Below are 12,513 nucleotides of genomic sequence, written 5' to 3' on the forward strand. Positions count from 1 at the left end.
ACATAGGTTGAGCTTCCCGTTGCCACCATAGCATTCTTTCAACTGTACTGTGAGATATTTATCACAATGCACTTAAAACTTTCTAAACTGTAATACAGTGTTAATGAATGCCACAGCATTTGCAGATAGAAAGATACCTTAATCTCTTCTCCTGCACTTCCACCTGCACCAGCCTCTCCACAAAGTACAGCATTTCCATCAGCTTCAGTTCTTCGCAGAATTCTCTCTCCTCTGGCTCCCTGTGCTGAGTAACAAGACCAGGCTATTGCTAAATTCTCCTGTAACAGGGCTTTGCATATATCCCAAAGTACTGTAACACAGTCCTTGATAGATGCTGTCCATAACCCATTCCAACCAGACCACTGCAGCAAAGCAGATTTGAAAAAGGAGTGCCATTACCCCCTCTTTTACAGGGAAACTACAGCACAGAGCTTCAAGGCCAAATTAAGAGAAAGAGCAGCAGCAAAAGCAGCCGGCACACATTGTGTCTTTGCAGGGACCAAGGACTGAAGAACTACCAGAGGATGGTTAAAACTAAACCAAGACAACACACAAGTAACTAAGGTAAAACGAACAAAGCAAACAGCAAGGAGAGGGAACACAGCTGTAGTTAATTGTATGAATTAGAGGGTTTTTTTAATTCAGATCACAACTTCTACTCACAACAGCAAAAAGGGCTCCTTTCATCTATACAAGACTGCAAACTTCCAACATCCATTTCATGGCAGCAACCTGTGCAGACACTGTGCAAAGGATCAACATGGTGCCTCCAGGCTCAGGACTTCAAGTGGTAACCAGGCAGCAGGGAGTGCATTCACCTGAGTGACAGTGTATTACTCAGAAGACAAAATGAGGCCTGAACTCTAAAACAACCTCTGGCATCTGATTTTTTTCTAGGTATAACTCAGGCTGTTTGCTCCAACCTGAATCTCCAGTGCAGGACCTTCCACTTGGCAGCTTATTTCCTCACTTCTTGGGGGGCTGTAGGCTCAGCTGTAATGTTAAGAATATTGTAAAGTCCTTGCATTTACCATGGCATTTCTGAGACAAAAAAGCTCATTTTGTAGGATGTTGCCTAAGAAGAGTTACTCTTGAGAGGAAGGGGAATGCTAATGCTTTAGTTACTCTTGAGAGGAAGGGGAATGCTAATGTAATGAACAGACTAAGAAGATGAATTTTACATTTTCAAGCATAAATTCTTAATGAAGTTAGAGCATGGGATAAGAATAGACTTTACAAAATAAGCCATGATACAGAAGAGACATGAGAAATCAAAACCATGCTTGGGAAACATCATAAGTGCTGGTATACAAAGAAAAGATAAAAAGTTTATCCAATTTTAAAGGCAGAATTACATCCTAATTTGGCCATGAATTTTTAACAGAAATTGGTCCCTATTTTAGTTACTCCTTTGGAGTAATATGAACCTTCACAGCAAAAGCTTAGCTTTAAGATTAAAAGTCTGGGAAAGCCATGCTAGCCTCTCGTCAACCAGGAGGCAAACAAACTACTCAGGGTTCTGAGCCTCCAAACAATATGTTCTGTACAAGACAGAAGGAACATGAGAACTAGCCCAGAACACTGAATTTTATACAACAACAAATTTATACTTCTCTATAAACTGTTTTACAGTAATTCTGAGAAAACCATAAAGGTGATGCATTACAAAAATAATGTTTCCTAAATACACGTTATTTAGAAGATGTTCTAACGAAGGTATTTATTTTCTATATGATTTCTAACATGTATTTCCACCTATATGTAAGCAGGGATATACATATTAGAGGTCTGGAACACAGAAGAAGATTTAATAAATTAAGATAAATTAGTCCAAAGTGAATTCTCAGCTTTGAAATAAAGTTCAGAATAGGCAGCACTAGAACTCAAGGATTTCTGCAGTGTCCAGAGAAAAATTAATTTTAAAATACTAAAAAAAAATAAAAATAAAAGTTTGTAATACTAAATTTTACTCCACTCTACTGTAACATATTACAAATGGCACAAATAAATCTAAATAATAAAGCTAGACACAACCATATGTAACGGACTTGCTAGTTTTTTAAATAAACATGACCTACATAGCCCCCTTCATCAACGACCTTTTAAATCATCTTAGATATAAAGAAAAAAGAATATTTTTATAAATGGGATTATTCATTTTACACACAGTTTACTGTAGATCAGGGGGGGAATAAGCATGATTTAAGCAAAATTTACACATTTAAAAATATTTTCTGATCAAACCAAATTTAAGCTTCTGCTCTACCTATAACAATGCAACTAGTAATAAAATCAAGTAATATTCCAGCTGGTCAATTTTCTTGGTACAACACAAACTACTGAACAAACAGATAAACCGCGACAGCACAGAACATGCACACAAATGATCACCACCTGCTTATCCAAAGAATGTGCTTTATGCAGAGAAAATATGACTTGCAACATTTATAAATAAAAGTACTTTTTACAAAACTGACCACTTACAACAACAGTATGTAAAATACAGAGTGTGACGTTCTGCGGTGTAGGCTGCAGCTGCCCTTATTTTTAATAAGAAGGGGAAGGTTGCAGAAGCGACAGGTCACAGTTTCATGATCCATCTTGATCTGAGAGGAGGCTGCACACCCCGAGCCATGGGGTGCAGGCTGGAACACATCCCCATGGGCTGCTCCTCTATGTCAAAGATGAACGCAGCTGTAATCAGTTCCACTTTGTTCAAATTAATTGCAAGTATGTAGGCAAACATAGGCACTCATGACTTAAAGGAACACTTCTAGACAATATCTGTGTGTTGATTGACTTGGAAAATTGGAAAATTTAATGGGTTTGGAATCTTCCAATTTCTCGGAAGCAGACTGGACAAACAGTTGCACTAAAATTAAGCGTGGAGGAAAGCTGACAGGGAATTTTACCAGTCCTTTTGGTTGAACTTTTTTGCCTAAATATGTGCTGAGAATTATAACTTGACCTGTTATTTTAAATTTCTCATCTATTGGTAAATAAAGTTTAGAATCACGGGAACAAAAACAGCTGCATCACAGAGACCACACCAAAAAAAAAAATAATATTCACCTTTGCAGAGAAGCTTTAACCCAAACATGCATTATCACTTCTACTTGTACATCAGATCTTGTAACAGAATCAAAAGAATTCTACAAAGCTGTGGGGGTTTTTTAGTGTTTATATAAATAAATGCCTGTCTCAGCCAAGAGATGCATAACGAGACTCTGACTGCACAGGCAAGTCCTTCCCAGACAGCTGGATCAATAACATCCCTGCTCTAAAGACCTGAAGGTCTAAAGAAAGGAAAGGACAGGGAAGACAGGAAGGAAGACAAAAGCACACAGAGCTCTTTCACCACAGCAAAGATTACTGTTTGAAGATTTTATTTTAGAACATTAATAATTCAGAATGACAGTGTAATGTAAACTAGGTTAGAAGATTATACTCTCAAGTACCACACAAGGGATTGAATGACAGAATAATAACCACTAGCCAAAGCAGCAAAATCTTAGGAGACAAATGAGAGACAACTTGGAGGACTAGAACAAGTATATTTGAGATGAATGAACATGAAACAGGAACAGAGAGACATTGAAGAAAGGGAGAATACAGATGAAGCTTGTAGAAAAGTGGACACAAAAGGAGACATTATAGAAGATGAAGCTCTGCTGCAGGACTTCTGGCATGGTACAGTTTTGAAAATTCAAACAAGAGCTTAAATTTGAGATAAAACTTCAGCATAGCTCAAGACAGCAAGACACAGGTGAAATGGGATAAAATTTAAAAAACGGGTGCAATGTTACCCTGAAAATTTCTTTATATTCTAAACTTCCCTTAAACTTTCAGGTTAATACTGATTTGCTAAATGGTTTATCTATCTAAACCAGAAATTGCAACTCATGGTTTTTAACAGTAATTTTTTAAGAAAACACATCTGAAAGGAATCTCCTGCTCATGGGCAGGAATAGTCCTGTGCTAATGCAATCAGCTGTGTCATATAATCTCTGTTTTTCCCCAGCTGAAGTCCCTTAAGTTGCCACTTGGTACTTGCTATTAGTACATTTCTACAATTAGTGCTTCAGTGGGGGATGTTAATGGGCCTGTTTGCACACTCACTGATTTCCTAAGTCAAAACTAAAAATAGCACCTGGTTGCCACATAATACAATTAAAAACAAGTTTTGGAAGATGCATGTGCCTGTCTATGAACAAAAATAGACACATGACTGCCTGGTTAAGAATATATATTTCTTTCTCAGAATTATTCCCTTGCCAGGAATCTTTCAGCACGTGGGTTGCTTCTGTAACTGTATTCAAGATGAAAACATCTTTGAGGGAGAGACTATGGGGAAGGAAGAATTTTTGTGCAGAACTGAGCACACTGCTATTGTTTGAGGAAGTCACTGTTATTTGAGGATAAGAAGAGAAAAAAAAAAAGCTTCAGATTTTTTAGTCTCTTAAGAATCTGAGCTTTCCACTCCTCCCTAGAGGTTGGTAGCTTGTTCTAACCATCCCAAACTAGTAAATGGGGTAGTAAACGAGTTGGCCCCTGTGCAGGTGGTACCAGCAGATGACAGCCTTCAAGAATATACAGGAAAAACAGCTACGAACCATTTAGTTTATAGGTGAAATGGCTAGCAAACTTTAAAGCCCTCCAACTCCTGAAGTCACAAGTCCATACTCCCCTCTGGGAGCCTCTGATTTCCCAGGTTATGCTTTACACAAGTGGTCCCAGGGAGGGCTGCCAAATAGCCAGCATGGAACAAGATAAGAATTCACACCTCAGGTTCCAAACCCCAAGGTTTAACTCTTCTGCTACTGCAGCTCCAGGCAGGGTGCAGGGCTTTTAGCATTTACATAATGCCTCCACTTGAAATAATTATACCAGTCAGGCCACCATGTCTCAGTATTTCCAACCATGTGGCAATCAGTGTAAGAAAGAAAGTTACCTGAGCCTGTCAAGTTTTAGGTATGACTAGTATCTCTCCCTTGTAGTTTCCATCTCCTAGATGGGGAAAACTATACCCAAGAATAACAACTGGTACAAAAGAAACAGAATAAGGAGAAAAATTTCCATCAAAAAAGAAATGAATTCTGGGAAAGTCATTCATTCATTCAATGTGAGATGGAGATTACAATTCAGTTGCCAAAAGACTACCTACTCAAAATTCACCATTTCATATTATGCATAATGATATATATTCACAGAGTTGTTCTGTTACTCATTACTCCTGAATTGCTTATCTACATTGCTTCCAAAAGTGACATTATACTGTCTTGCAGTCAACTCTGACCAATTATTTAGCACATTTAAGAAAGCAGAACCTGCACCAAATCAAGCACTAACCCAGGAGGGTATCACTTACTGCAAAACCAACAATTTTCAAATGTCATTCAAGTTGAATATAGTCCTCTTCATTAATCCTCTGACATTTGTCAAATAGGAAATTCTAACTAAAATAAACTCTTAAAACTTGTATCAAGTTACTTTAAACTAAAAGGAAATATAAGTAGAGACAGGAAACTATCACCAACTCTTGACAAGCCTTGAGGTATTTTTTAAAATATATATTTATATAAAGAACCTGATCAAGTTTGAATTCTGAAATATTTTTTAGCTTTCCTAAAAATCATAGAGCTATAGAATGGTTTGAGTTGGAAGGGACCTTAAAGGTCATCTAGTGTCTGCCATGGGCAGACAGACCTCCTACTAGATCAGGTTGCTCAGAGCCCCATCCAACCTGGCCTTGAACACTACCAGGGATGGGGCTTCCAGAACTCCCATGGGCAACCTGTTCCAATGTCTCACCACCCTCACACCAAAGAATTTCCTTCTAATGTCTCACCTAAATCTCCCCTCTTCCATTTTTAATCCATCACCCTTTGTCCTCTCACTACAAGCCCTCATAAAAAGCCCCTTAACAGCTTTCCTGTAGCCCCTTCAGGTACTGGAAGGCTGCTATGAGGTCTTCCCAGAGCCTTCTCCAGGCTGAACAACCTAAACTGTCTCAGCCTGTCCTCAAAGGAGAAGTGAAGAACTTCTTTTTACAGGTGCTGGCCTGCTGTTGTATAGTATGCATAGTCTTCCAAACACAGGTGATTCAGGGCAGTGTATGCCAAGAATACATACTTCGAGTATGGAAAGGATTTCTGAACCCTCCTTGAAGCAGGGCTGGAGTTACCATTATCTCATTGAGACAGACCAACAATCTGGATACATAAGAACCACAGCCTAATACAAGACCCCACTGAAATGGGGCAGGTGTCTCCATCCCTATCCATGGCAAAGGTGAGCTAACCAGCAGCTTGAGAAGCCCATCGGTTTACAGCAACAGTCACTGAAGATGCTGCACCCAAAGAAGCCACATATCTAAATACAGGTCTCCTCTCATCCATTGCAACAGCTTTTAAGAAAAAGGCTTTAAACAAAGGAAATAACCCAATCCAGTATATTTGTTGAATGCCTATGTATAACACATTCTTGTTACTCACCACAGTTATTGATTAAATGCTTGTTTCCTAGAATAGGTTTTTTATGCAAATAAATTAATATCGTCTTAAATTATATCACAGATGTCCATAAAAAACTAATTATATAAAACTCATAACATTGTAATTACATGCTGATCAAGTAATTATGTGCTGTGCTCAAGTACTGAGTAGTTTGGAGCAACATTAGGTTTCCCATTTTGTTTCACTTAAACTCAACAGCAAGGATCTGACCACCATCACATTCAGAAATGATGACTAGATTTTGTACAGGCTAGGAAAAAATCTATTATTCTATTCAGCAAAGCTATAAAAAATTAATAGCTATTATCAACAAACTTTATTAAGGCTAGAATCTCCAAGGAAAAAACATTCCTATAAAAATAATCTCTACCATATATCCCTATATGAACATGCCACAACTGGCACAAATTCATGAAATCAAAATAGCATATGAAAATATCCCTTGAATAAACCAGTTGAACTCAACTCTTCCCTTGATTTGTTAGTATAAAGCAAATTTCCACTGAGACTTTACCTCACCTGCAGCACCCAGGGATGCCAGAAATATAGCATCTGAACACTTCCATTCTTCTTACCGGAAACAAATTAATCCATTTCTAGAATTACTGAAATTACCTTATATCTTGCTGATGCTGCTACAGTGTAAAATTTTTTTAAATGGGGGGAAATTGATGTTCCTTTAACCTCAAGGCCTATCATTTCCATCTTTTAAGCAACTTGGTATCCATAAATGCTCCATATTTTTATTAAATTAAATGACAAATATGGGTGTACAAAGACTTGCCAAGTCATAAAGAGGACCAGCTGTGAAACACAGCCTCATTTTCTTCTTCAGTAATTTGACTTCACTGCTACCCTGAGAAGAGTGCAAGCCACATCCCAAATATGAGACTCAATATTCCAGTTTAATTTTGAACATCATTCTCCTTTCTTCCTAAAGATACATCACCTTAATTCCAAGCCATGGTTGCAGCAAATACAGATTTACATTATTTCTGATTGCTCAAAGGTTATGTATAAAATACTTTCATTCTCTGTTAAATTAACTCTTTTAGAAGCCATGAACCTCTGTGCTATCTGACTCAATGTCAGATGCACCAACAGTTGCTCCTCTGTCCATGTAAAAATATCCATGATACCATGAAACATAGGCCAGAAGGGAAAAATCTATGCAGATTCTTGAAAATGCAATATACCAAAGATGAAATGTGAGAAACATTTAACATTCTGGCATAAGTTTTTCTAGTTACATTTTCTACCAGTTCCTAGTGTCACTTGGATAGCCATGGAAATGAACTGCTGCCTGACTAACCTGTGGGTGTTAAGCTGAGTAGATCAATGACAGCAGAGACCTGCCAAGAGGAACCTTTGCTCTGAGCAAGTAGGAATGGCTATCACTGGTACCGTAACCAAGTAAACAAAACTACAACAAAGAAAGACAGGATAAAACAGGATCAAGAGCTTCACAGGTGAAAGCAACAAGGACAAAAATAAAAAGTTATTATAGCAGACCTAAGCTCTTAAACAGAGCCATACTATCTGTGAATCATCAACCATTCAGTATTTAGAGAGCAGATGGCTGCAAGGTCCCCATATGTGAAAAATATTATTATCAAGGAGAGTGCATAGTAACAGAGGGATTTAACTTGACACTAAGGCTTTTATATGAACAATTCTTAAAGAGAAAATTATTCACAGACCTATGTCTAAAGCCTGAAGATTGAAAGATTCGCAGAGAAAAAAAAAAGCAATTAAGTATCAAAAAGGCTTTTGAGAATAATTTCTAATCATTAGAACTCTTCTCCAAAAAGAACAGTTCTCCACTTTAACAATAACCTAATTTTGATACTTAATTAGTACTTACCAGTCTGTTAATTAGCCCCACTGCTAAACACTATTTAATCACCTTTGTTGGTAAGGAACATTACCCAATATCAGTCTTTAAGTAAGAAAAATTAATTTAAAGCTATATTGATGACAATTACATTAAAATGTTAGGAGACTCCTCTTTAGTCACTGCAAGCGCTGCCAAAATGAGCGTCCTATTAAGAATTTTCACCAAGACTGCCCAATGTGAAGGGAAAGCAGCAGGCACCTCTCTCTTCATGGGAATAAGCACAGACACATGCAACATCCCTTTCCTTTGCTGACAACCTGATTTCCACTCAGCAGATGCCTATTTGTTACTCTTCTTTAGAGGGACAGATGTGTAAAACAGCTCAACTTCACATTTTCTGGTTACTCCTATCAGAGCTGGCCAGCAAGAGCAATCTCTCTCTGAAATAACAGTCTGGATTCAGGGGCTATTGCATTACGACGTGATGAGTAACTGAAATTTGACCAGCTACATCCACACTGCAGCATGTGAACTTCAAAACCAGCCCTCTGATTGCTGTGCTGGCTCAAGTTTTAAGTCGGTACCACTGAGCTCCAATTTCATAACCTCACACACAAAGATCTCTAGCTTGTGATAGTCTTCATCTGTGACTATCTCACTTGGTGAAGTTTCCTCTAAGTGAAGAAACTGAAGGTTTCTAGTGAGGCTGCTGATGACCGTACATGTTCCACAGTAGCACAACATGGAGGAAGAGCTAATCCTGAAGGAAAAAACACATCAGCCAAGCTCTCAAATGCTTTAATACACACTGAGCTGGTTTGGACTTTTTTTTTGTTGTTTACAAACTTTTTTCCCCATATTTAAGCCTGCTAACAACAGGCTTGATTTTACTCACTATCCTTTGCAGATCCTCTGTTTGTAGACACACTCCAGCCTGCTAGCTTCTGTAAGAAACTACTGTGGAGTTACAGTGAATAGATGAGTGCAGCATAGACCCCCTGCTCTAGGCAGTGCTTTTAAGGATCCCACTCTAGGCTGGTTTACTTTTAAGCTGGTTTATCTGACATTGGCCACGACTGTGAGGCTTCCTTCGCTGCACACTACAAGCTGCACAGGTACTAGGATGCTAGCAGAAGGTATGACCAAGAATTTGCATGCACACACAAGTAGACAGTCTCCATTCCTTAATTAATTTTCTCTCTTCCCTATGTAGGGCCTTGAATTTCAAATGAGCTGGAAACATTTGTACCAACATGCAACTGAACACTAAATGTCTGGAAGAAAATTACAACTACAAGGCTGTTCCCTTCTGTTAGATATTATTCTCTTAAACTGTGAAGCAGTTAAGTTCATAAATGGTTACAGCAACACCAAACTGTTAGAAATTCCTAGCTGATACCTCTCCTTACCTCCACTGAAAAGGGTGGCTGTAGCATGGACTAGGTGGGTTGCTCTGAGGTTGTGAGTTCAGGTAAAATACTAGAGGAGAAGTAACAAGTGCACAGTCGGCACTAAATGGGAATTTCAGGTGCTGCAGACCTGGAGCAGATGTAGGAGAGAACATGTGCTGATGAACATCACTTCCTCGGGAGTGGGAGAACAAAGGAGAGGAGATTCTGACAAGGTACCACAGTAGAAAAAAAAATAAAACAGGGTCAGTGTCACATCTTCTGTTCCAATAAAGATTGAAGAAGAAAAAAACAGGAGAAAAAAAAAATAATTCCAAAATACAAGTTATGTCTTCTTCATAAATGCAATAAACTAAGTGGTCAAAAATAATCCTTCTGATATTATCCAACCCAAAATGTATTTTTCATTCTATTTAATATGTAGTCAACATTATTTTTCCACTACGAAAATCTTCAAATCTGGAATGATCAAAATCCTTTATTTGTAGTGATTCCCAGGCTCTCTGAAACACACACCACTATAAATCCTCAATGTAAAGCTTCTAATTGAAAAAAAATAATAAAGCTGGTAATAGTACCACACAGACATGGACCATTTCTATCACAACCTTCATAGATTGCAATTTGGGAGCCATAGTTCCATGCTATGGCTGTGGCAACACTGTAAATATGCAACTGTGAAAACACAGATTACACAAGTCATTAACTAGAACACAATATTTAGCACATCAGTGTTTTATAACAACAATTAATTAATCCTGAAAACAGCACTACAAAATGGCTTTATTTTAATTTTAGCAATGGGGAAACGGAGGCACAAAGAGGCTAACTGACAGCATCAGGTTTACTGCTGAGCACACTGACTCCCAGAACTCTGCTCAGTTCTGTATAATATATTGCTTTTGCAGGGTTACCAGCCAACACTTACTCTATATAAACATTAAAAAAAAAAAAAAAAAAAAAATTCTAACACCTACTTTATTGAACTGTACACTAGAAATAAAGTAAAAGTTAACTCACAAATATTGGTATGATAAAATGTGCTTATGGGTTAGAATACAAACTAGTGCTCCCATATTTTTACAACTGTAACTTTGATTTTGATTGAGGGATGAAAAAGCTTTCTATTTACCATATTGAAGTAGAAAAGGGAGCAAAAAGAAAATATGGGGCATGCTTCAGTTTTGTTGTTTGTTCAGACATTTTACACTGGAAGTCTTGAAGTCAAGCATGTTTGTTAATGCTCCTTGCTTTAAATTTTTTTATTAATCCAAAGACTTATCATTAAGTAGCCCTTACATACTGGAAATCCTCCCCACTAGCAACCTATACTGAAACAGCTGATGAGCTTTATAGTCCACAGACAGAACAGGTTAAGCCTGCCTCTACCCTGCTCCTCCCTTCACTGAATATATGCTAGCATATAACCTCCTCTTCTTATACACATAGTATTAAATCTACAATTTCCTTAATTTTAATAAAATATATAATTATGAACTTCATAAAGAGCAGTTTTCATCAGTAGATTTCAAAGCCTTTATAAAAGGCATTAAAAAGTAATTCCTTGTTTAAATTTCCTTTGTCGAAATACGAAGGCAATGTAAATAATGTTTTTTTGCTTAAAATCTAAACATTTTTCTATAATATTCTTAATTTTAAAAGATCATAAAAGTAGCAAGGATTTCTAGAGATTTCAATCCTGTGACAGATTTCTGGCAGATTAGAAGTGCTTTTTTAAATCTGAAGTGTGATCAAACCAGAAAGACAGAGTTACAAATATTCAGCTTCACTATAGTAAATAATGTTTGGTACAAACCCTAACCACAATGTAGCCCATTTAAAAACATTTAAATATGGCTCTTTTTTGGCTACACTTTCTGGCAAATGCGCCACAAAAGCAAAACATTAAAGCTTCCAAATAAGCATGACAGATAAAGACAGTTCTAACAAATAAAAGCGAGCTCTATTGGCCACAGAAAATTCTGCCTTGTCTTTCTTCTTAGTTTCAACTTCAAATGTTTAAGTGCAATTTATTTTTCACAATAGTCCTTACTGGATCCGCAGAGATGGGGCTCCAAGCCTCTGTTTCCTCCTTTTCATCATTGTGCTGATACACTGTTTCTTCCCAGCGTAAGAGGCTTAGAGCCAGGAAGGAGAGCCCACCGTTATCACCCCAAGGCAGAGCACAGAACAATCAGTGCAATTCCCAGCTCTTCATACACCCCCAGTGTCACAGATACCTCAGGAGCTCAGTAATGGTCCAGATTAATCACACGGCTCACTTAAAAAAAACTTATAATAAAAAAAAAAAAAAAAAAAAAAAAAAAAAAAAAAAAAAAGAAATAAACTTCCACAAGTCTAGTCATAGCATCCAGAGAAAGGAAACCAAGCCCATCAGTATGACATGAAGGTACAGAAAAGTCCAGGACACGAACTAGCCATCTGACCCAGAAACACAGCCCAGGCGCACTCAGGCTGAGCCCACAGCAAATCAGCAACCAACTTCTGGGCTCCACAGAACAGGAATGGTCACTCTCACCAAATCAAAAGGAAAGCGATGGCACACTTGAAAGGGTTCTGGCAGAAATCTCTCACAGAAGCTTGAAAATTCACACTGCAATAGGAACAGAGCCCCTGGTCCCACCCAGAGCCCCTGCAGAGTCATCAGTAGTGCAAAGAGCAGCTGTTCTCAGTTGGCAGGGGAACACATGAGCCATCCCTGTTTTCAGAAATCAATCCCCTTAAGAAGACA

General features: G+C 37.9%; 1 protein-coding gene across 1 annotated transcript in view; it reads right to left on the minus strand.

Annotated features, from left to right (window-relative positions):
• Positions 1 to 9,916, minus strand: part of MAST2 (microtubule associated serine/threonine kinase 2) — a 96,967-nt gene extending 87,051 nt beyond the window's left edge. Inside the window, 1 exon segment of the mRNA XM_010006549.1 lies at positions 9,762 to 9,916. Coding sequence (XP_010004851.1) covers positions 9,762 to 9,916 — 155 coding nt within the window.
• Positions 9,917 to 12,513: the final 2,597 nt, after the last annotated feature.

This window comes from Chaetura pelagica, unplaced genomic scaffold (genome assembly GCF_000747805.2).
Source record: "Chaetura pelagica isolate M959 unplaced genomic scaffold, ChaPel_1.0 scaffold69, whole genome shotgun sequence".
Classification (NCBI taxonomy): domain Eukaryota; kingdom Metazoa; phylum Chordata; class Aves; order Apodiformes; family Apodidae; genus Chaetura; species Chaetura pelagica.